Raw genomic sequence first — 26482 nt, 5'->3', positions numbered from 1 at the left:
TATGTACACTATATTATATGCAACAAAATATTCTTTCATCTTTTTAATGTCGTCTGAGGTATCACTTCATGAGATGTATTGTAAGTTATTATTTTATGATGCTAATGGGAATCTGTCTTGTAAATATCCATCTGGAGAGTTCAGTGTTTTAATGTCATCAGGTACATATTTTCTCTCAAGATATCAGAAGCAAATAATCCATTAGAGTTAAGAAATAGTGATGATGGTTAGGTGTTGAGGGACTAAACTGTGAGATTGTTAGTCCTAAAAGTTGTAATGATGTTTGTAATTATAAAAGTAGAAGAAAAAAAATGACCTTCAGTGCTCAGCATTGAAATTGATGCTAGAAATGCTGCTAAGAAAGTGACACCAAAATATCTTTAAATGCTTAGTTAAATCTAAAAATTAACTATATTTTTTTAAATTTATTTGTTTCTTCAAAGGATCATCTCACAATGATACACATATGAGTTGTTATGGTAGTATAACAAAAATCCTAAGAAATTAGGTATACACAGAATACTTAGTAATGCTCTAAAAGAATAGGACAGGTGGTCAGGCGTGGTTTTCATGAAGAAACCATTGCAGTATTTTCCTGAAGTGATGACAGTGATCCTTCTGGTCAGCTCCTGTGCCATGCAGAAGTTTTATTTGAAAACTTAAACTTAATTTAGTTCAGAAATATTACACAGTTGGTTGTTGCTTTGTTGTATGAATAGAGACCTTAATATTGAGGTCATACCAGTACTTGCCCTTACTCAAATACTTAGAGACATGCGATTTCAATGTTTAAAACTGCATACCAAAGTTGAAATATGGAATGGAAATATAATCCATTCCCACATTTTTAATCCCTTTCATTCAGACTTTCACACTGAACCACATATGCCAGGGTCAGCCATACTCGTTTTATAATATCCATTATTATAATGCATGTCCGATATCAGTACAGTAACTAAAATATCTACTTTGGGACTGAGAATGTCAGACCATATTACTGGCAAACAATGAAGGAACCAACCACCCTGAAAACGCCTTAAAATCTTAAACCTAAGTCTCTGCAGAAGATCAGATGCTATACAGAGCCTTAATTATGACCACGTTTGTGGATTGTCTCCTGAAATAGTGGGCAGGACAGTTTGCAAGCCGGTTGCAGCCCTTTATCAATGACATGAAGCACGTTCTGTTAAAATGTGAATTACTGAAAATCTGTACACTGTTGGGTCTGCCCATGAAAGCTGAAATCCATCTGTCATAGGTCAGTACCCTTTCAGGAGGGGTGTTAAAATTATTTCCTCCCACCTCATGGGCTAGGAAGAGCAACATAATGTACATACCACTTATTTCACCTACTGCAGTGTGTTGATCCTCCGTACTAGCTACCCTATCGTCCACTGGCATATGATCCTTTGGTTTAATAGCAAAGTGATGCATGTGTGTAAACAGCACATTGTGTACCTGAATGAAAGCTCCTCCCCTGCCCCCATAGATAAAGAAGGGATAATTGATTGACTGGACTTGTTTTTCTGCTGTATACATATGGTAGTCTGAAGAGGGGCTGGGAATCAGAGCAAATGAGAAATTTGGTAGTATTATTACATCTCATCTGCCCCAATATATCTGTATAGATACTCTGCAAGCCACTGTACAGCACATGGGGGAGGGTACTCTGTACCACTATTAGTCATTTCCTTTACTATTCCACTCGCAAATAGAACGAGGGAAAAATTACAGTCTATTTGCCTCCGTATGAACCCTAGTTCCTCATATCTTATCTTTCTTGTCCTTAGGTACAGTGTGTGTTGGAGTGTTAGTGACAGTAGAACTGTTTGGCAGGCAGCTTCAAATGCCATTTTTACAAATTTTCTCATTCCTTGAAAACAATGGCACCTTACGTCCAGGGATTTCCATTGAGATTCGAGTTCTCAAAGCATCTCTGTGACACGTGTTGTTCACATGTACAGGTAACAGATCTATCAGTCCACCTCTGAATTGTTTCAGTGTCTTCCTGTAATCTTACCTGTTATGGATCCCAAACACTCAAGCAGGCTCAAGGATAGGTCACACTAGCGACCTGTATACATCTCATTTACAGATGAACCACACTTTCCTAAAAGTCTCCCAAGAAACCAACGTCGACCGTTTGCCTTCCTTGGCACAATCCTCAATTGCTCATTCCATTTCATATCACTTCGCAACATTACGTCCAGATATTTAAACAATTTGACTGTGTCAAGCAGGACACTATTAATACTGTATCCAAAGAATACTCTCAAGATCTTAAATAATTCAGCATCAGATACTGTGAATACATTATGTAAGCAACCTTTGGAGCAATATTCAAGAAATAATGCAGAGCAGACAGTGGAATTGTCTTCTTGAGACTCATCGCTGTAAACTACAGCCTAGTTGCAATGTTCAGGGGAAAAAAAAAAACCCATGGACTTTAAAATGTGGCCGGTTTTGTTTGTACCTTGACAGATCTAAAATAATTCTGAGCTGCCTACACATCCAAAATGATGAACAACTCCACTATTGATTAAATCCAATAATAAGGTGTGCATTAAGAGTGACTAGGTCCTACTTAGAATTCGTCTTAAACAGCCTCATTGTTCACTCTCAGTTTACAATTATTCTGTCAATTAGTGGGTGTGTAATGGTATGGATGAATTCGTCTTAATGTCACTGTTGCCAGCTCAATCTCTTCATGTGAACAGTATTTATGGTTTAATATACATTATGTACTAACTGAACATCTGTATTCAAGAAGGTTAATAAAAGTCTTAAAGATTAGAGCAGACATTATTGGTCTGCTCCAGATGACCTGTGGCTGACACAGTTTAGTATAGTCAAAGCCTTTATCCATTTAAATTGTTGAGGTATGGTAACAGTGTATCGTGCAAAGGTTAGATCCAGAGATGTCACTGAACTTTTAAAATTGAGAAAAGTGTCCCTGACTTTGGGCACAGGTCTCATCATCAGTACAACCAATGAGTAGCCATTGCAAGGTTGGAAGAGAAGCAAAATATAGTAAAAACCTCCATAAACAATAAACGGAAGATTTACTATGGACGTAACAGAGTCACATTTCAAAAATAGATCCCTGAGCGAACCACTCGTGTACTTGAATAATCACACCAACAGAAAATCATTGACCCTTTCTCACAGGCCATTCTGACCATTGCCCTGTGGGACACAGACATGGAGAGCACCTGTCAGCTCACTAGCGGGAAGGCCCCCACAAAGAATGCAATTTTTAATTTAATAATAAAGCACATAATTTATTTGATAATTTCTAGTATTATTATGTCAATATGAAACTCAAAGAATGTCATTAAACATAAAACAAAATATCAGGAAAATGTCCTCCATTGCTTTGTCTGCACACATCCACTCTGTGGACAAAATTTTCAGTGGCTCTGGTGCAAAGTTTCACATGAAGCATCTAATTTCTGTCTTGATTTGCGGGAAGGTTCATGGATTGTTCACATAAACACTAGATGTGAAATGCCCCACGAAAAAATGTCACGTGGTGTCAACTTACATGATCTCGGTGGCTAGTTCTGACCACCGTTGTGAGAGATAAGATGAGCAGTGAATCATTCACTCAGCAGCCTTGTTGTTTCAATGGCAGTGTGGCGGGTTGCACCATCCTGTAGGAACCACATATGTTCCACATTCAGTGTTTGGAATTGCAGGCATAAAAACTATGTTATCATTTGACAATAGCAATCACCAACCACTGTCACTCTTTTTCCAGTCTCGTCTTCAAAAAGGTATGTCCCAATTAGTCTTGTCAGCCCCTAACCTACACCAAACAGTGACTCGTTCTGGTTAAAGACTCTTCTCACAGACCAAGCAGTTTTGTTTCTTCACATAATGATTAAGCTGGAAGTGTGCCTCGTCATTGAAGAGTATTTTCTTATGAAAATCACTATCGAACTCTTATTTTGTGAATATGGAATTGGCAGATGTTTGACACTTTGGTAGGTGTACCAACTTCAGCTCTTGTTTCAGTTGGATTGTGAAAGGATGCAGATGCAATTATTTTGTTAAGATTTGTTGCAGACTGCTTCTCGGAAGGGCTAAGTGTTAAGCACTGCGACAAATGGAATTTACTGGACTCGTAGTGTCACTCTCACTGATGAGAGCGATGTTCTCTACCGATTAATGAGAGTGAGGACGTTCAGCTAATTTGATGTTCACTGTTGATCCTGTATCTTCAGATTTCCTTACCAGCTTCTGCACTGTTGACACATTAGGCGCATTCACCCACCAAAAATTACGTGGAGTCTTCAAACAGTCTCTGCAAGCATTCGCTGTACTTGAAATGCACTTTCAAAATGCGTCACGTATCACTCTATTTTAGCTGATAACTATATACAGAAATGCCAAATGACAGTGACAACCGCTAATCGCAATATCAACAGATGATAGTTGCTTAAATTTCAGGTCCACCAAGCTAACAAACTGAAAAAGGTGCTGAATTTAAAAACTGAATTCGTTTTTAGTATATGCTACATACCAGGTAGCCCTTATTGTAAGGATATTGTGCATATGCGAACAACTTCCCATGGGTGGAATGCTAGGGCAGTACAAAGTGCAACCTGGCCATCTGACTGCCCACCACAGCGAGTGGGTGTCCTGCTACCGGTGGGCCGGCACTCAAGCTGGAACAGCCCACTTTATTGAAAACAAAATAAGGTGGTGTCTGCATTAGACACGCTGTGACATTGCCTCCTCCAGTAGTGAGTTAGACAAGGATTGAACAGCACTTTCTGAACCCACATTGAAAATGACTTAGTTCCTGTCATTCTAGGATCCAGTTCAGATGCTGGTTTACCATATCACTAATACTTCTGTTTAATTAACCCATTGATGTCAAAATTATTTTAAAATTTGTAGTGCCTTGAAGTTTTTGGGGCAAGTACTAAAAATTTCTAAAACCACGCATTTGAAATTTAAATTGATTCCCTCTGGCAAAAATAAAAATAATCGCTCTCCTATAAATAAGACACGGGACACACGCAGTGTCCTATAAAGGAATCAGTCTTCTTTCATCTTTTTCTCCTGTTTTACAATTATATTCCACTTTATTTTTAAGAGAGAAATATTCCAAATAAAATGCTCAATTTCAAAATGGGAATGACTGATTTAAACACTCAATTAACAAAGTATATTCCGTACTCTTGAAAAATTATAAGAAATCCTTTATGAAAGTTTGTGGTTAGCTCCTAACTTGTCACATCAGCTATGGACGTCATAAACATGGGTAATTGTGATTATCTGTGAAAGTCAGTGATTAGAACCTATAGGTCCAATGAGTTACACTTAATAAAACATGTTGAATGTGATTATCATTGGTTGAAATGTTGTAAGACAAGTATTTATGGAAATTAATAATTAGACAGTACAATTGTAGCCATATCACTTAGTGAAAAAATGAGAAGTTTAATTACTTATTAAATTCTAGAATAATAGTAGTACATAAAGTTAGATTAAATTTTAGAGGCTTCCTTGGATAATTTTGGAGTAGACATTTCTTCTCTGCTTCATACTCCTTTTTTTTTCCAAGAAAGTGGAACGGCTCGCTCTCCAGAACCTTTTCCCAAGAGATGGTACTAGTATGCAGATGCTTCTTAATGCATTCTGCCTAATTTTCAGATATGAAGGTGGCAATGAGGCTTTTGGCCGCCTGTAATATACTATGTCGTAGAACACTTCTGGATTGTTTCACATTCTGGAAAGCTCTCCATCACAATGGGAGTTATGGAACACACTGTGCGAATGAATGAGTGATGAAAAACATTCTGTGTGTATTAGTATTGCCTGTTGCAAAACAATAATTAGTTGTGTGTTTGCAGTTATCTGGTTCCTGATGAAGGAGAGGTAACTACGCAGTTTACACAGAGCCAGATAGCTGCCTCAGTTGATATTACAAGTGCTACAAAGCATTTTGACCTTCAACTTCCTTTTGGATCTTACAGGTAATCACTGAAAACAGAATTATCTTGAAGTACTTATTTTCACAATAGCACTAACACTTTTTTCTTCATATATAGGATGAGGTACAGTCGAAATGGTCGCTTTTTGTTGCTTGGTGGAAGGAGAGGTCATGTTGCAGCATTTGACTGGGTTACAAAGAAGCTGTTTTGTGAAATGAATGTAATGGAGGAAGTCTTTGACGTTCAGTAAGTGAAGCTACTAGTTATAAGTAAGCCAATTGTAAACCTGGATTAAACAAGTTGTAAGCATGAGAAAGAACTTGTTAGACTTGTGCTACAAATGCTCATAGTTACTGTTAAGATGTTTTTCAAGAATTATTACTGAAAGTAACATTTATTCCTTTTATAATGATTATATGAGGGTGTACTGAAAAGCAAGGTGTCCAAATTTTTTATGTGAAAGCTTTCAAAGGCTTCTGAAGAAAACAAATGTTATTAACATTCTACATCTTTACTCGTCATGTCTACATATTTGCAGCCCTCTGCTATGAGAAGGATCAGAATTAAAGCATGTAACATGGCATTTTGTAACATAACTATGTTGGTGTATGAGAAACAGCGTGCTGTAATCAAATTTCGAACTGAAAAGTTTGTTCAGATACAGAGCACCATCTTCCTCAGCGTGACTCTGCCAGACCTTACATGAGTACAGCGAAATTTACAACAGTCCAACATCTTAGGTTCACTGTCATCGGTTATATGTGTACAGCCCTGACTTGACTCCATTTGATTTTCATCTGTTTCAAACTTAAAAGAACATCTTCAAGGACTTCACTTTGACAGTTAATGAAGGGGTAAAAGCAAAGGTGAGGTTGTGGCCCTGTCAACGAAGTCAAACCTTCCACAGTGACAATGCCAACAAACTGGCCTCTCATTGAGAGAAATGGGTTCTTACCAGGGTGACTGTGTTGAGAAATTAATAAGTATACATGAACAATAAAGATGTACAATGTTGATAACACTTGTTTTGTTTAAAAACTTTTATAAGTTTTCCCATAAAAAATTCAGAGGCAGGACTTTTCAGCACATCTCATAAGGTAAACAGTTACTTCACCACAAAAGTTTTGTTTTGGGCCCAATTTATAAAAGCAGCAGCCTAATGTTCTTGCCTAATCATAACTACTTTGCAGTTGCTGTTCAAGAAAATTGGTTAATAGGTGGCTAGGGCCTATATTCAGTTTTGTGTATTTTCAGTTTAGCATTACATGTGTGATTCCGCAATGTTACCCGTTAGATGAAAATCTAGTCAGAAATGAGTACTTTTTTGTACCCATTTTCTAGCAGCTAGTATTTCAGAATATGTCCACAAATTAATTTTTGCAATTCTATAGGTTCAACTAGGTACCAACGTCACTGTTTAGCAACCTCTAAGGAAGGTAGAATGTGAAGGAGACAGTAACCCCTCCCACTTTAAAATATAGAGGAGAAAGGCAATAACTGACTTACCATGGACTGATGTGTGAAGCATAGGAACATGTTAACAGGAAACAGTATTCACACTGGCTTTCAAGCTCTTGCTCTTTTTCTAATAAAAGCACACGCAACCACACAGGCGCCCGTGGCCGCAGATGTGTACGTGTGGTTTAGTGTTATTGTTCTACTAGAAAAAGAGCAAGAGCTTGAAAGCCAGTGTGAATACTGTTTCCTGTTAAATATTATTGTGTTCCACACATCAGTCTGCTATAGATAGGCTGTTCTTATTTTGTGTGTTGTTCCATCTACAAGGTGTACAACATTGCTTCTGCCACTTTTCCTCCAACATTTGAGGGTTTAAGGAAACAAATTCGTTACACAAATCATTCAAAGTATTTTCCATCGCTGGCCACTACTTTCTCCCATCTTTTGGGCAGTGCACGAATCCTGTGTCGAAAAAATTGTTCATCTTTTGAAGTGATCCATGAATCGATCAAAATACTGACTTCTCCATGAGATCAGAAGTGTTGGTCGGCCAGGCCTTGTGCCATTGATCTCAACAGGTGATAGTCAGAGGGAACAATGTCTGGAGAATACAGCAAGTGGGGTAGGACATTCCATTCTAACATTTTCAAGCACATTTTGTTCTCTTTTGTATCGTGGGGTCGAGCGTTGTCATGCTACAAAATCATTTTACCGTGCCTCTCACTGTATTGCAGCCATTTGTCTTTTAATGCTCTGCTCAAAAACATTAATTGTGTTCGATAACGAGCAGCTGTGATTGTTTCACTTGGTTTTAACACCACCTAGTACAGGACGCCGAGCTGGTCCCACCAAATGCAGAGCATGATGTTGTAGTCATGAATATTTAGTTCGGCTGTCAGTGTGGAAGCATGGCCAAGATATCCCCATGATTTTTTGCTTTTAGGGTTATCGTAATTAGCCCATTTTTCGTCCCTGGTCACAATGTGATTCAGAAATCCCCTCCGTTTTTGCCTCTGAAGCAAATGTTCACAAACACCGTTCGATGTCCTTGGTTTCAGCACACTCGGGACCCAAGTTCCTTCTTTCTTAATCATGCCCATAGCCTTGAGAGCTTTTGAAATGGCTTGCTTTGTCACTCCCACTAATCGTCCCAATTATTCTTGAGTTTGACACGAGTCTTCACTAAGCAATGTCTCCAGTTCTGCATCTGCGAAAACATTCTCTCTTCCACCACTATGCTGGTCTACGATGTTAAAATCACCATTCTTGAAGCGTTGAAACCACTCATGACACGTTCTTTCACTAATGGTGCCGTTACCAAATGTACTTGAGAGCATTCGATGAGATTCAACCGCTGTTTTCTTCATATTGAAACAAAACAGTAACACCTCCTGCAGATGATGAGAATTAGGCTCATAAATTGATAGTGTCAATTAGAAACAAGTTTCAGATGCAGACACAAGTTGACTAATGTTTGAATGAGGTTATGTTGAGCGAGGTCCAAGCTACCTGCCTGATGTCTGCAATTTGTTTCTTTCAACCGCCACTTACCATTGTCGCCACCTATCGGAAAATGGCAGAAGCAAAGTTGTACACCTTGTAGGAATTTCCATTATTGTGTTAATTACGTAATGTAATTGTAACATGTTACAGTAATATATTTAGTGATCAAAATTTGAGGTAACACAGTTGATTTAGCTGTTTTACACATTCTTTGTGATCCAAATACTTATGAAGCAAATGTGATTTTATGTAAAAGGTGGCTGCATATAGAAACAATGTTTGCTGTTGCACAGAAGAATTGGGTGCACATATATGACAACCAAGGTATAGAATTACACTGTCTGAAGAATTTACACCACGTTCTAAGGATGGAGTTCCTGCCATACCACTTCCTGCTGGCTACCAGTGTGAGTATTCTTACATTTCTTGCTTATACCTTACTTCTGGCTGTGGAATGCTCTAGGTAGCATATAAATACAATGGAAGGAGTTAAGATAACAGCTCAGCTATAATTGAAGTGTTGAATTGTCAACAGACGCATCGACAGGACTGAGACTGTTGCTGTCAGACAAATACTTCTTCAGGGGTAATAGAATACATGAAGCCTGCATGGCTATAGCATGCACAGACTGACTTTCTTTGTCATTTCAGACAGCATTTGTGTATTATTAAGAGAAATTGCTAGAGCTATATTATGCAAGGACAGTGAATGATCAGCATCTTTCCTGCTATTTGTAATTTGTTCACTTGGGTACAAATGGCACAATGTCAGAAATATTAACAGTGCACAAGTTGTATAGTCATACATACAAAAAATAATTAGCCAGGTGTAAAACTGTTTATTAATGTTTCTTTTTCATAAGAATGAGCAGTAGATTTTAATTGAATATGGTGTGTTCGCTGTCTCTCTCTCTCTCTCTCTCTCTCTCTCTCTCTCTCTCTCTCTCTCTCTCTCTCTCCCCCTCTCTCCCTCTCTCTCTCTCACACACACACACACACACACACACACACACACACACGCACGCACGCACCCCTACATGGTGCCACCTGGATGAACAGTGCCACTGCTGCATTTGGGCGTGTTGTGTTGGGTGAGGTTGATAGACGGGGAGAGAGGCAGGAGACAGGAGGATTAGGGTTGTGTGATTAGTGGCTTGGAGAGAGGCAGCTGGTTTGCTGGCTAGGAATGGGAAGGGAGAGATGGCAGCTACATGGGCTAGGCATGTGACGCGTGGTTGTCAGTTGGTGGGGTGCGGCGCATACTGATGGTGACATGGAGTCGTGCATTGGGAGGAGGCGACAGTGGAGGAACGGGAACTGTTTGGTGTGGATATTGGGACAGTGGGTTACCAGAGATTGAGGCTTGGACAGTTACAGGAGTGAAGGATTTGTTGTAAGGATAACTCTCAAATATGTAGTTCAGAGAAGCTGGTGATGATAAGGACCTGCAGCATAACTGATATATAACATGGTTGCTTACACTGATGGCTCAGCCTCTGGTTGGGTAGGATAAGCCTGTGACAGCTGGAGTGGATTGGGCAGGTATTACACCTTGGTCTACCACAAAGATATTACCATAGTGGGAAGAGGCTGAGAGTTGAAGTGGCATAGGGATAGATTAAGTTGTTGTAGAGGGTGGGTGGATGATGAAACACCATTTTAGCATGGGTGGGAAGGATCTTCGATTGAATCTCTCTCATGGCATGACGAGAGATATTCAGAGCCGTGGCAGAGGATATTGTTCAGTTGTTCCTTTCCAGTGTAATAGTGGGCGACAAGGGTGCACTCCTTTGTAACTGATTCTTGGACATGATGGGAGGATTGGGTGTATGTGAGGATATGGAATGGGAAATACATTTGTAGACTAGCTTTAGGGGGCGGGGGGGTTACCTATCTATGAAGGCCTTTGCGTGAGCTTCACCATATTGGGCAAGGCAGTTCTTGTCACTGCAAATATGTTGCCCACAGATGGCTAAACTATATGGGAGGGATTTTTTGGTGGGGAAGGGATGGCAGCTTTCAAAATGCAGGTACTTTTGGCTAATAGGATTAATGTTGTAGGAAGTGTTGATGGACTCATTAGAGGGGCGGAGGTCAATATCCAGAAATGTTGTACATTGGTTAGAGGAGGACCAGGTGATGCAGATGGGAGAAAAGGCATTGGGATCATGAAGTAATGAATATAGGGTGTCTTGGCTCTGAGTCCAAATTATGAAGATATCATCAATGTACATAATACAGACAAAGGGTTGGGAGTTTCAGAGGCTAGGAAGATTTCCTATAGTAGGCCCATAAACAGTTTGGCACAGGAGTTTGTCAAGCAGGACCCACTTGCTGTCCCCATGTCACATTCAGCAAGTGCCACTCCCCACTGCCCCGACAACCGTGCATCAGATGTCTAGTAAATATATCTGCCACCCTTCCCCCCTGCATGCCTAGCTGCCAGCCAACCAGCCCCAGTTGCTCTCCGTGCCTCCTGCCTCTCTCGTGCTCTACCCACCCCACCTAACACAACCCCCATCACAGCCCATCTACTTGTCAAAGTGAAGCACTGGCACTCTTCATTCATCCGGGACCATGTAAGGGCATACGGAATATGCCTGCATGTGTGCGTGCATGCGGACATGCGCGATTGTGCTTATCGATGACTAAATGCTTCTGCTTTTTGGTGAGTGGTCTCCTATAATCCAAAGCTATTTGCATTCTATCAGAACTTTCCTGCAACATTTTTACTTTCTGTACAATATATTTGATGCTCTTCTTCTGTTTGATTTCAGAGTGAAGAAGGATACCTCGCATGGTTGGATGTTTCCATTGGAAAGATAATTTCTCGATATAATGCAAGGCTAGGAAGGCTTAATATAATGACACAAAATCCATACAATGCCGTTCTTTGTTTAGGGCATTCAAAAGGTGAGCATCTGAGCTAACAATAATATTTTTCCAGCACAGTTTCTAAATTACTTTTGTTTCCTCAAGGCTTTTAAGATATGTGTAAGTGCATATTTATATTTGGAAGAATTGTTTGTAGGTATATTGGATTTGAAACATTAACTAAACTTAAGGAATGCCTGTTTTACTCTATACTCCCACAGAAAAGTAACTGTGCCATTTCATACTCTGTTCTTACCTGATAGCTTTTTGGTTGCTGCAAAAACTGGCGCATTTGTATTAACACATATGGAAAACAACTCCATCGGAGACCATATCACCTTAAGATGTTCTGAATGTAGTAGTAACTATATTCCTCTTGTCAGCTCCAGCATAGAATAGCAATTAAGAAGGGTTTGAGGCAGTGCACGCCCCATGACAGCAATGTTCGACGCACCTGTTTTGAACTGTATGAGTCGAACTGACGATATAAGCCTTCCCATGTTGACACAGAATTTTATATAAGCCAGGCTTCCTAAGCCCCAAAACCAACTTTCCCAGAGCTGTGTTGTGCCCTAATCTTGGAAGGTGAATAGAGTCTTAAATGATATGCCCCCCACATAAGGAATAAAGGCCACAGATCTATGCCCTATTCATGCACCTTCGGGGATGGTCCAAACTCCATAACCCGATGAATCTGCTTCTAAGAGTATCTATTTTCTTAGAAACAGCCATCAAATACGCAAGTTCTTAGGTTAAACTCTCTGCATCAAAAGTGGCATTGCTCTACATAGCAGAGTCCTAAGGATGCCACTTCCTTGGTATGGTGGATTGCAATTCTCAGCATGCAGACACCGATCAGTGTGTGTCGGTTTTCAGTGAACACTATGTCCCATAGTACCATCTGTTGTTTTGTAAACCATGACGTCCAAGAATGGAAGCATCCCATCACTTTCAACCTACATGGTAAAATTAATGCTGGGATGAAGACAGGTAAGTGGCCCAAAAATCTGTTGAGAGCAGCATGTCCATGTGGCCATACGAAAAAGGTAGCATCTACATACCTCCAATAGCATGTGTTGTGTCAAAGCTGAAGTCCTTAGTATCATATCATCAAAGCCCTCCATGAATAAGCTGGCAATAATGGATGATAAAGGACTACCCATAGCTATTTCGTCATTCTGTTCAAAAATGTTGCCGTTAAATGAAAAATATGTGGATGTCAGCATATGACAACAGAGCTTCACCAACTCCTCATCCAACCAAGCACTGATAAGAAAACACATCTGTTTCACCTGCAGACAGCTGGATATTGTTTTCAGAGATTAATTTTACTTCCATTAGGCTTGTCATCACAGTTTTCAAGAGACGTAGGGGAGAGGGTTGATGGTTCCACATGAGCACTATCGGACTGGGCACTTAGTGCCCTTACCAACCATTCTTCAAGATTTGAAGGTCTTCTTTCTCATCCTACAGCTCCAGAAGAAATAAACTTCAACACACTGTTATTAATCTTTTTAGTAAGGTGTTGGACATGACCAAAGTTTTGGTGTTGTAGAAAGGTTTAAATTTTGCTCCCACTCCATAGAGACCTCCTGTTGCAGAATTTATCTGCTCTGTAGAACAAGCAATACACACCTCCCTGAGAACCAGATGGAAGAAATAAGGCAAGAAGTGTAACACACATTACATTGGGCTCGGCCACCGTGGGATAACATCTCTTCCGGAGAGACAGTGGCCATTCATTCCCGTAGAAATGATGATGTAGTAGTGTACCATCTGACATGGTTGTGATAACACAGGAAGATTACATCCTTAAAATAAATTTACTATTCAGTGACCTGGTTTACAGAGAACTGTCTAGTGACCCAAGAGAAAGGATTAGGAACAAGACATTTTCAGTTTTGAAAAAGAGCTCATTGTCCAAAGATTTATGTAAGAAACTTTATACTGGTGCTGCTGTTCTGCCTAGGTTGTATGGTCTGCTTAAGTTACCTAAGGAAGGGATCCCTGTGTGCCCTATTGTTAGTAATTTGAGTGCACCCACTTATAACCTGGCGAAGTATTTAACATCTGTTCCAGCCCATATGTTGGCAAGTGTGAACACCATATCTCCAGTTCAGTGGATTTTATATGATGATTGAAATTTTTGAGACTGGGTCCTTCGGATTTATTATTGAGTTTTGATGTGGTATCTCTATTACACGAGTCCCTCTGCAAGAGTCCCAGTGCTTGATTAGTGAGAAACTGGATTAAGAGTTGGTGAAGCTTTGTCATCACATGCTGAAATCCACATATTTTTCATTTAATAGCAACATTTTTGAGCAGAATGACAAAATAGCTATCCATTATTGCCAACTTATTCGTGGAGGCCTTCGAGAATATGGCACTGGAACATTGGTTTTGCAATCAACGTGCTTCTGGAGGTATGTAGACGATAACTTTTGCATCTGGCCACATGGACGTGATGCTCTCAACAGATTTTTGGACCACTTCATCTGTCTTCATCCCAGCATTAAATTTACCACTTAGGTTGAAAGGAATGGGATGCTTCCATTCTAGGATGTCATGGTTTACAAAACAAGAGATGGTACTCTGGGACACAGTGTTCACCGAAATCCAACACACAGTGCTCGGTATCTGCATGCTTAGAGTTGCCATCCACCATACCAACACAGTGGCGTCCTTAGGACTCTGTACGTTCAGCATAAGCCATTTCTGATGCAGAGAGTTGAACCCAAGAACTTGCACCTTTGATGGCTGTTTTTAAGGAAAATGAATACTCTGAGAAGCAGGCTATAGAGTTTGGACCATCCATGGAGGTGCATGAATAGGATCGTAATTCTGTGGCCATTATTCCTTATGCTGGGGGCATATCATTTAAGATTGGAAGAATTTTAAGGAGTTTTAACATTAAGAGTGTGTGCCGTCCATCTTCCATGCTTAGGACCCAACTCGTCTCTGTGGAAGATGATTTGGGGCTTAAGAAGCCTGGCTTATATAAAACTTCATGTTGATGTGGGAAGGGTTACATCAGCCATTGGATTAGCACAGTTCAGGCCAGGTGCATGGAACATTGCCGTCATACAAAGCTACAACTGGAAAAATTGGCAGTAACAGTACATTTCTTAAATGAGGGAAAGGGATAGAGTTTGACAAAACTGTGATAGTTGCCAACCGACACTTACAGCTTTTGGAACAGTGCTCATGAAGAGGCAATAGAAATTAGGTTTGCAGATAATTTGGTTAATTGAGTCAATGAGTTTCCTCTTAGTAGGATGTGGAACCCTGTACTATTCCACATCAAAACAGAACGTTCTTCAGTGCAGCCAGTCCGAATGTGCAAAAATAGTCACTTGAAGGTGATATATTGTTGCTGCTGGTATACTACTAAGGTTGACGCCATCTGCCATGTCTTGGAGGGCAGCAGCTGTTGTGTGCAGTACATGTACCATGTACGGTATGAGGTCCTATATTGATTTGCAGCCTTGGCATCAGTTCTCAGTGGGACTCAGCAGCATCAGGAGCATTCTGAAGATGATGGGCAGTTGTATTGTCGAAATGTTGAATTGAGTTAATGTTGGGATCTGGCAGCAAACCCAAAGAGAATTTCAAGACTTATTATGCCATGAAAGCCTACAAAGTCACAAAACACCATTGGATTTGGCAGAAAAACTACCCTGAATACGGCAAAAAAAGCACTGAATTTGGTAAAATGGACACCACCACCAAATTCATTAAAAACTTGTCCAAAAGAACAGATACCATATATATATATATATATATATATATATATATATATATATATATATATATATATATATAGACTTACCAAGCGGGAAAGCGCCGGTGACAGGCACAATAAATAAAACACACACACAGAATTTCTAGCTTTCGCAACCAACGGTTGCTTCTTCAGGAAAGAAGGAAGGAGAGGGAAAGACGAAAGGATGTGGGTTTTAAGGGAGAGGGTAAGGCAGAGCCACGTGTGAAAGCACCCACGTGATTTACCAACTGGCCTGCCTACACTATGACGCTTACTGTGTGGGAATGACCAGCAACAAACTGTCCATTTGCATGAATGGACACAGGCAGACAGTGTTTGTTGGTAATGAGGATCACCCTGTGGCTAAAGATGCCTTGGTGCATGGCCAGCACATCTTGGCACAGTGTTACACCGTCCGGGTTATCTGGATACTTCCCACCAACACCAACCTATCCGAACTCCGGAGATGGGAACTTGCCCTTAAATATATCCTCTCTTCTTGTTATCCACCAGGCCTCAATCTCCGCTAATTTCAAGTTGCCACCACTCATACCACCTCACCTGTCATTCAACATCATCTTTGCCTCCACACTTCTGCCTTGACTTACATCTCTGCCCATACTCTTTGCCTTTAAATATGTCTGTGTGTGTGTGTGTGTGTGTGTGTGTGTGTGTGTGTGTGCGTGCGTGTGCGAGTATATACTTATCCTTTTTTTCCCCTAAGGTAAGTCTTTCCGCTCCCGGGATTGGAATGACTCCTTACCGTCTCTCTTAAAACCCACATCCTTTCATCTTTCCTTTTCCTTCCCTCTTTCCTGACGAAGCAACTGCCGGTTGTGAATATATATATTAAAAACAAAGATTCCAAGACTTACCAAGCGGGAAAGCGCTGGTAGACAGGCACAATAAAATAACACACAGACACACACACAAAATTACGAGCTTTCGCAACCGGCGGTTGCTTCGTCAGGAAAGAGGGAAGGAAAAGACATTTGTCTGCTTGTGTCTGTATATGTGCGGATGGATATGTGTGTGTGTGTGTGCGTGCGTGCGTGCGTGCGCGCGCGAGTGTACACCTGTCTTTTTTTCCCCTAAGGTAAGTCTTTCCGCTCCCGGGATTGGAATGACTCCTTACCCTCTCCCTTAAAACCCACATCCTTTCATCTTTCCCTCTCCTTCCCTCTTTACTGAAGAAGCAACCGTCGGTTGCGAAAGCTAGAAATTCTGTGTGTGTGTGTGTGTGTGTGTGTGTGTGTGTGTGTGTGTGTGTGTGTGTGTGTGTGTGTGTGTTTTTATTTTTTGTGCCTGTCTACCGGCTCTTTCCCGCTTGGTTAGTCTTGGAATCTTTGTTTTTAATGTGGTTCACCAGCTGTTTGACCATCTTCTTCTCTGTGGATGCACAAACAGTGCCTGAACTCTTATGGGAATTGGCAAAAAGCCGTGAATAAGGAGTATAATGGGCAGGTTGACTATGAATATAGTGCGGGACAATAAGTTGGGAATGTGGATCTCACGGGAGGCATGCCAGAGATAAGTCCCTGCAGTCGTACTATCTTCTATGTCCTCGGTGCCTCAGATGGATAGAGCATCTGCCATCTAAGCAGGAGATCCCGGGTTCGAGTTCCAGTCAGAGCACACATTTTCAACTGTCCCCATTAACTTATATAAATGCCTGTATGTAAAACCATCAAATTTGTTAAGAAGCAGCACTGATGTTGGAAAAAACCTACATAATTGGTGAAAACACAAACAAACAACATGAAATTTGATGGGAAAAAACTCACAGAATTTGGCAAAACAACACAGATTTTGGCTAGAAACATTGAATTTGACAAGATATCATACCAAATTTGACAGAAAATATGACAAAAAGCAACACTCAATTTGGCAAAAAATAACACTGACTTTCGATAGTGTGTTAGTCTTTTAACGTAAGGGTCTATGGTTCATGTCCCTGTCTGGGCAAAGATTTTAAAAAACAACACTGAATTTGTCAAAAGATAAGTGGGTTTGCCGAAAAATAACACTTGGTTTGCCAAGAAATAATGGCGAGTTTGCCAAAAAATAACACCCAATTTGGTCATGAAATAAAACGATTTTCTCCTGTCCCTAATTATCACCAGACACTTCCTGGAGACTGTAGAGTGCAAATGAATGACACATTCTACCAGCAATTATTGAGTTTTTTTGTATAAATAACTGTAGATTCCCCAACATACATTAGTAAACAGTATGCCTATGACCTATCCAGCATCCTTCAGCAGTTAAGTAACATGGTGGCCTGCCCTTGATTTTTGTTTTATCGTTGTGAACTTTCCATAAACATAACACATTTGCAATATAGTTTTTGCTTTAGGTCTCTCAGTGTTTGAAGTCAAATGAACAGTACTTTCTAAAGAAATTTCTTTGTTGACATAAAATTTTAAATATTAAAATTCTGGAATGGTGGTCACCATTTCTTGCATTATTCATTAACACTTTCACTTGAGTTGCATCAGTTACTGTATGCTGTCTGAAGAAAAGAAAGTATTAGTCTATTAAGTCTGGCTGCCTGTGTTGTTGGCTACCTTCTCAGATGTGCTCTCCTTGAAGAAGAACACCTGGACTAATGAAAAAGTAAGCTCTCCGAGTAACAGTTTGACACACTGTCTTTGCGTCTTTGCGTCTTTGCATTGCCTCTTCAGAATGTCATTTTGGAAACTAGTGACATGGCACAGACACTGTAATATCTAAGAATTTTGCCATTAATTATGATACACATGAAGGAGCATACTATGTGCGTCTCATATGCTTACACTTGTTTTGCTGTAAGCTGCGTAATTGTTATACATGGTTTAAGCTCTGAGTCTAGTAATATTCTTAAGATCTGTTAAGTTGCAATTTACTTTATTACATTATCTTTTCGTGATTAGTATTTATAAGTGTGTTAGAAACAAAAGAGGCAGTAATAGGCACTGTGAAGTTTTTCTGTTTGCCTGAAGAAAAGAGAATAAAAGGCAGTGCAAAGACTTAGATGTTGGTTCTCTAGTTGTTCGTGATTTCACTGTCACCACACTAAAAAGTTAACAATCTATGATTTCTATAGTTGAAGTACTTTTATTTTATTCTTATACCCATCTTACTGCTACATATGACCTCATATTGTTTGCAGTTTTGGATGTGCCAAATCTATTTCATGTTCTTTAGTTAGATCTTGGGGAAAGGTGAAATCTTACTTGTTACAGATCCGAGTTCGAGTTCTGTCCAATTTTGTTCAGCACTACATAAAGTTAGATTTATTCAGTCAATTTGTTGGTGTCTGTCAGTCTTTCATTTTCACACACACATTTTTTAGAATTTCTCAGTGTCGAGGATGAATATTTTTGTCTGTCCCATATGATAAGCACTATTGTTCCAGATCATCTCTGTCTATTCTCTTTGTTTCTATGTATCTACTATTTCTTCTGAGATTGTGATTAGTTTATTTATTCTGTATCTTTCTTTCTTATGCTACCAGGTACTGTAACTATGTGGAGTCCAAATGTCCGTGAACCACTTGCCAAAATGTTGTGCCACAAGCATCCGCTATTGGCTGTAGCTGTTGACCCTGCAGGCATGTAAGAAAAGTACAGAAATTTTGTTATATGTATTTTCATAATTGAGTTTCTCTTAGGTATTGTTTAGTTTTGATAAAATTCTAGTGTTGACGAGCTTTTATGAGACAGAAATGAGGAAAATGTCGTTGAACTTTAACCACAGTTTTCTGTGTTTGTACAATTTTAATTACATTTTGTCTTTTAATTGATTGGTACTGTCTGTCAGTTTCAACAAACTCAAATACTCTCAAAGAATTTTTGCATTTGTTGATCAAAAGCTCCCTAACCACATTATGGTTCAGTGACTCTTCCAAAAAGATTGGGTCTTATATTCCATCATTTTTTGAGAGTGTTTCAGGGATATTATTAACTCTTGTAGTGATATTTGGCCAGACAATCTTTCAGCCATTCTCAGGATGAATTCCTTGTAAGAGCTTTGAAGCACTTTACACTGTGGAGTAAATGTGCACGTGTCAGAGATAACACTGTTGGTAACATGAGCATCGCTGTCAGATAAAACTTCATGTCTCTAAGAGTAAAACAAAGCAACTGCAGATTCAGCGAATCCAAATTGCTTTCAAAGTATTTGGTTGACTATTATGGATGGCAGATGTTCAAATGTCAGGCGGGAAAACTTGGAGACTAATACTTACTTCAAGAGCACAGACTTGAAATGAAGGGTTTCCATAATTGGTTGAGCTGGGAACCGTCATTTTGGTTGAGCAGGTTGTCAGCTAATTATATATCTTCAACTTTCTTGACCACTGTATCAAAGTAGGAGAGTCTGCAACCAGTATTGTTACTTGCCTGTAATCAATGGAATGGCCAGTGTACATACAGTATTTGGGTGGGTATGTATGAAATTCCTTATGAGTATGGTAAAAGGTATATACAACAACCAATGTGCACTGTAAACGATTTTTGCAATGGACACCAGTGATACACTCACCTTCTACAGCCCACAAAGTTACACTGACTGAACATAGTACGAGAGTCATTCAGTAATTAGAGAGAAAAATCGGCTTGGAGAAAAAAGCATTTACACACACCAAAACATTTTTGCATCACCTCAGTTCTGAGTGTTCCGGAACCTGTACAGAAAATTGGAATAGAGATCAACATAAACAATATTTATGCCCTTTTTATTGCTCATGAAAAACACGCATTGCATGTTTCACCACCATACAGCAAGAGGTCTTGCATTGATTTGTGTCGGTATTCGTTGTGGCATACTATCCATAAGTTCATCAAGGCACTGTTGGTCCAGATTGTCCCACTCCTCAACAGCTATTCTGCATAGTGCCCTCCGTCACACACCATTGGGTGGCTTGTATAGATGAAGATGTGGAAAGTGGTTGGTGGGTCATGTTGTCCTTCACAAGATATGCATGATGGGGGTGCAAATTGTTATCCATGAAGACAAATGCCTCACCAGTATGCTGCCGATAAGGTTGCATTATCAGTCGGGGTCAATGTGGACGCTGACCGGCTGGCCTCGCCTGTTCGTCCTGTCAGTTGGCAGGTGGCCACTCCTTCAGCAGGGCCCAAGCAGGTACACAGGGGCAAAGGCTTTCCGGTTATTGGGATTTCCAACGTTAGGCGGATGATGGAGCCCCTTAGGGAAATAGCGTACAGGGCTGGAAAGAATTTCAACGTGCACTCAGTTTGTCTGCCGGAGGACGTCATCCAAGATGTGGAGGCGGCCTTGCCTGCGGCTATCGAGCGTACGGGGTGCAGTCATCTGCAAGTAGTTGCTCACATCGACACTAATGATGCCTGTCACTTGGGGTCTGAGTCAGGTTCCACCGTGACAGTTCTATAATCATTCAAGATATTAGCAGTAAATTTTCAGAGTTTTCAGAATGAAGTTCCTGAATTTACTGCCCTCCAGGAAGCGTGTGGCACGCAGATTATTCTCGGGACTGAGACCTGGCTGAACCCTGAGATAGGAAGTTCTGAAATATTTAGTGAGGGTTGGAATGTGTATCGGAAAGACAGATTAGACACCATAGGAGGTGGTGTCTTCATTAGAGTTGACAAAAATATTGTGTCTAGTGAGGTCGAAGTAGAGTGTGATTGTGAAGTTATCTGGACACGTTTAACAGGGCTAGGGGAAATAAAGTTAATTGTTGGGCGTTATTACCGGCCACTAGGTTCCACCGTGACAGTTCTAGAATCATTCAAAGGGAGTCCACATTCTGTATCGCAGAAGTACCCGGATCATGCTATATTAGTCAGAGGTGACTTCAACCTACCTAGTATCCCCCTGCGGGTTCGGGGGTTAGAATAGGCCCGCGGTATTCCTGCCTGTCGTAAGAGGCGACTAAAAGGAGTCTCAAACGTTTCGGCCTTATATGATGGTCCCCTGTTGGGTTTCACCTCCATCTCTCAAAATTTTCCGAAGAGTGAGCCGATTGGGGAAGGGCGCCTTACTTGGTGCATTGTGTCCATCTTGCGATCAGACCTTTCGCCAGCTTATACACCGTTGATCTGCAGTCCTGTCTGCTCTCCATCTCTTGGGCATGACTCTTTTTCTGCATGCAGATAACACCTTGCACTGTGCAGTGCCTCTTTCTGCACCGACGGCGACCATGGACCACATGTTACCTAACATCCAGCACGGTAGCCAGTCCGTTGTGGTGGGGCCGCCTTGTACCCTGCTGGTTGTAGCCACCTGACAACACAGGGATCGCTCTACTGATGCCTGCGCCGTTAACTCCCCACATATGCCAACGAGTAGATGCCTATCCTCCTGGGGTATTGGGACTCCCGGCAACGGCCATCCTGCCAGGTGGCTCTTGCTGTGGCTGGGTGGCGCCCGTGGGGAGGGCCCTTGGTCGGAGTAGGTGGCATCAGGGCGGATGACCCGCAATGAAGCGTGGTACATTGTCTCTCGCTGGTGGCCAGCTGCTAGCAGTCTCTAAGCGTTCTCGGGCTCAGTTTAACGCTAAGAAGTACGATCCGAAAACATTCCCCTCCCTGGCCACACCGTGGGAGGAACGTAAGTCTCAGGATGGCAGTAGCAGTTATTCGCCCCGCTTCTTAGTTCGTACGAGGGTTGATGGGGAGTCTTTTCTCTCCACAAAGCTTCATTTCTTCGTCGAGCATTTAGAGGACAAGTTTGGGGAGGTGGAGGGCTTGTCAAAAATGCGCTCTGGGTCAGTCCTGATACAAACGGCATCCTATGCCCAGTCACGACGGTTACTCGCTTGTGACAAGTTGGGGGATGTTGCCGATACAATCATACCTCATACGAGTTTAAATATGGTCCAGGGAGTTATTTACCATAGGGATCTTCATTTGCAGTCTGATGAAGAGCTGCGCGCCAATTTAGAGCGCCGAGGTGTACATTTCGTCCGGCGCGTTCATCGGGGTCCGAAGGAAAATCAGATTGCTACCGGTGCCTTCATCTTGGCCTTCGAAGGGGATACATTACCGGCAAAAGTCAAGGTGATGGTCTACCGATGTGACATTAAGCCCTATATCCCTCCCCCGATGCGGTGCTTTAAGTGCTGGAAGTTCGGCCATATGTCTTCTCGCTGCACTTCCAGCCTCACATGTCGAGATTGCGGACGCCCATCACATCCCAATACTCCATGTGCCCCGCCTCCCATCTGTGTCAACTGCGGGGAGCACCATTCACCTTGCTCGCCAGACTGCCAAATTTTCCAGAAAGAGCATAAAATCATGGAATACAAGACCCTGGACCGACTAACCTATACTGAGGCCAAGAGGAAATACGACCAACTCCATCCTGTGAGAATGACATCTTCCTACGCTGCTGCTACAACACCTTTGGAGGTGGACAGCTACCATCCCATTAGCCTCACCGACGTTCTTTGCAAGTTGCTTGAACGGATGGTGAGCCGGCGCTTGAATTGGGTACTGGAGTCTCGAGGCCTTCTGGCTCCGTCTCAGGGTGGGTTCTGTAAAGGCCGCTCTGCCGCCGACAATGTGGTGAGCCTGGAGTCGGCCATCCGCACTGCCTTTGCCCGACGGCAATGTTAAATAAGATCAAATATTGCAGAGCATACTTGTATTACTTAACAAAGCCCCAGAGTGTGTTAAGAACACTAGGACGAAAAAAAAAAAAAGAAAAAGTTGGTATGTAGTGGGATGCGAACTTACCACCTCTAACTCTGTAAACTACTGTTTTATTCCTTATACTACAGATGAATTGTATGAGTTTCAGCTCTTGTCATGGTTATCATAATATATCTTTAAGCTTTATTAACTGACATTTAATGATAAGGGTGATGTGTTTATGATACATGTTCAGTGTGCTGCTGCTTGGAAATGGCATACTGTTGCACACACACTACAAATGAAATGAATCATTGAAATGCACGCGCTTCATCCTAGGGTTCTCACATGCACCTGCAAAAATCAGTAATGGGATTGCACACAGGTCACACTGGGGTCATTTACATGTGCTTCCAAAAATCAGTAGTCGAAAGCCCACTAGTGACATCACAACTGCAAAAACTAGTGTGAAGTCTACGACTCGATGTGTATTGGTGTGGCGTGGTGGAACAAGTCCCTAGCCAATAAAAGCTCATTAATCAGAAATGGCCCACATTTCCTTGATTCTGACCGATCATATTCTTCAAGACTGAGTGTTTGAATTTAAAAGGTTGACAGCCACTAATGTTGCTGAATACAGTACATCAAAAACACAAGCAAAAAGACGAGACATGAGTTATAAGTGGCACAAGAAGAGAAGGCAGCTGTCACCTTCGTTATGTATTGGCTCAGTTCGGAACCCTTTGTGTTGACTGTCCTGTTTTTCCATTGCTGCCACAACCTAGCAGCAGTTGTATCATAATTGTGGGGTGCAGCTAAACATTGCAAGTTATGTTGGTAGTACAGTGCCTCTACATCCTTACATTTGTCCTCTAGCGATCCCTGCTTAGCCATTTTGCACTTCCTGTCAATCTCATTTTTGAGATGCATGTATTCTTTTTTGACTGATTCATTTACTGCATTTTTATATTTTCTCTTTTCGTCAGTTCAATTCAATATCTGTTCTGTTACCCAAGGATTTCTACTAGCCCTCGTCTTTTTACCTACTTGATACTCTGCTGTCTTTACTATTTCATCTCTCAAAGCTAACCATTCTTCTTCTACTGTATTTCTTTCCCCCATTCTTGACAGGCGTTCCTTAATGCTTTCTCTGAAACCCTCTACAACCTCTAGTTCTTTCAGTTTATCCAGGTCTCATCTCCTTAAATTTCTACCTTTTCTCAGTTTCTTCAGTTTTAATCTACAGTTCATGACCAATAGATTGTGGTCAGTCCACATCTGCCCCTGGATATGTTTTACAGTTTAAAACCTGGTTCCTAAATTGATGTCTTACCATTATATAATCTATCTTAAACTTACAGTGTTTCCAGGTCTCTTCCACATATACAACCTTCTTTCCTGATTCTTTAAACCAAGTGGTAGCTATGATTAAGTTATGCTCTGTGCAAAATTCTACCAGATGGCTCCCTCTTTTATTCCTTACCCCCATTCCATATTCACCTACTACTTTTCCTTCTCTTCCTTTTCCTGCTATCGAATTTCAGTCTGTCAGGGCTATTAAATTTTCATCTTCCTTCACTATCTGAATAATTTCTTTTATCTCATCATACATTTCTTCAATCTCGTCATCATATGCGGAGTTAGTTGGCTTATAAACTTGTAATACTGTGGTAGGCATGGGCTTCGTGTCTATCTTGACTATAATAATGCATTCACTATGCTGTTCATAGTAGCTTACCAGCACTCCTATTTTTTTATTTATTATTAAGCCTACCCCTGCATTGCCCCTATTTAATTTTGTATTTATAACCCTATATTCCTCTTGCCACCGAACTTTGCTAATTCCCACTATATCCAACCACTATTTTCTAACTTACCTGCCTGATTAAGGGATCTGACATTCCACACTCTGATCCATAGAATGCCAGTTTTGTTTCTCCTGATAACGACATTCTCCTGAGTAGTCTCCGCCCAGAGATCTGAATGGCCGACTATTTTACCTCTGGAATATTTTACCCAAGAGGGTGCCATCATCATTTAACCATACATCAGACCTGCATATCCTCGAGTAATTTACAGCTCTAGTTTCCCCTTGCTTTCAGCCATTCACAGTAACATTGTGGTAGCACCTACGGTATGGCTATCAGTATCACTGAGGCATGCAAGCCTCCCCACCAGTGGCCAGGTCTATGGTTCATGGAGGGGGGGAAGACTTTTGTTATACAATTCTTTAACAATAAATTCATAGAATTTCAACAATGGTGGTGTGATGTTCTCACTGATAACAACCATTGGCTGTATCAGATGAAGTGGCCCACACTGCCAGATGCTAATTCGAGGGGGAACACCACTGCAACACCTTTCCAAATCTTCCTCAAACACATGTAACAAACAGACACATTTTTGTATGCAATTTTAACATAAAGTGATCACAAAAATCATTCAAGCGAACAGGTCTTACTTCAGTTTAAGCATGGAAGTAAGGACAGCGTACATTCAAACTGGTGCACAGCAACATACAGAATTATTCAGAAAGATGGAACCAATTAATTAATTGATTTGTATTTTATGAAGTATAAGTTGTACATGAACAGTCTACTTACCAGTGAAAGGAGTAAGTTTTAACGCAGGTTATAAATGTTCAATGTGTGCCCCCTTTGTTCCATGGCAAATACGTAAGTGCTAACCAAACTCTTCCGACACATGAAGAAGCATGTGTTATGTTATGGTGTTCACTGTAGCAGTGACACAGTTTTACGGGTCAGCCACAGTTGTTGTAGAGGTGGCACGTAAACAGCCTGCTTAACATAGCCCCACGTGAAAAAGTCACAGGGTCTAACGATTTGGTGACTAAGAGTGTGTGAAGTGTATGTGCAAACTTCCCACTTCTCTTATATGAGTTGACTTACTTGCTGTACACAGCCGATCTTCTGTGGGTAGCCAGCTTCTGGAATCTCTATAAACTACTTCTCCGAACAATGATACTAGTCACAGGAACCTGAAAGACTCTCTCTCTACTTGCAAAATAATTAGGTACTCGAAAAATACTTTTCAGTAACTATTGGTGTATTTGAGCTTCATAACGAACAAATTTCACACTTCACACATAAATATTAGACCTCTTGTAAGTCGCTCGTATCGTCTCACATTAGAAACAGATTGAAGTACATTTAGCAAAAAGTTGGCTTAACAACTCTTATAAAGAAATCGTAAAATATGTTTTGCCTGTAGCAAGCCCAAGATAAGAGGTTTTTCTTTTCCTGTTCTTTTATTTTCAGACTTCAGAATCTCAGTTGTTCTTGTTATTTATAACAATGGTCACTGGTATGATTAGCACAGAA

The 26482-nt window shown here is 40.9% G+C and overlaps 1 protein-coding gene across 2 annotated transcripts in view; it reads left to right on the top strand.

The window, feature by feature from the left end:
- LOC126278482 (WD repeat-containing protein 46-like) overlaps positions 1–26482 on the top strand; it is a 48056-nt gene that overhangs the window by 1429 nt on the left and 20145 nt on the right. For both annotated transcript variants that reach the window (XR_007550710.1, XM_049978641.1), the window contains exons 3-7: positions 5865–5987; positions 6063–6191; positions 9163–9313; positions 11684–11819; positions 19040–19139. Coding sequence is in view for 1 of the 2 variants with exons in the window: in XM_049978641.1 (XP_049834598.1) it covers positions 5865–5987; positions 6063–6191; positions 9163–9313; positions 11684–11819; positions 19040–19139 (639 nt within the window). In the remaining variant the exon portion in view is untranslated. The remainder of the gene's footprint in view (positions 1–5864; positions 5988–6062; positions 6192–9162; positions 9314–11683; positions 11820–19039; positions 19140–26482) is intronic.

The sequence above is a fragment of the Schistocerca gregaria genome, chromosome 1 (genome assembly GCF_023897955.1).
Source record: "Schistocerca gregaria isolate iqSchGreg1 chromosome 1, iqSchGreg1.2, whole genome shotgun sequence".
Classification (NCBI taxonomy): Eukaryota; Metazoa; Arthropoda; class Insecta; order Orthoptera; family Acrididae; genus Schistocerca; species Schistocerca gregaria.
The sequence above is the reverse complement of the archived record's forward strand: the minus strand, read 5'-3'. Positions and strand labels throughout refer to the sequence as shown.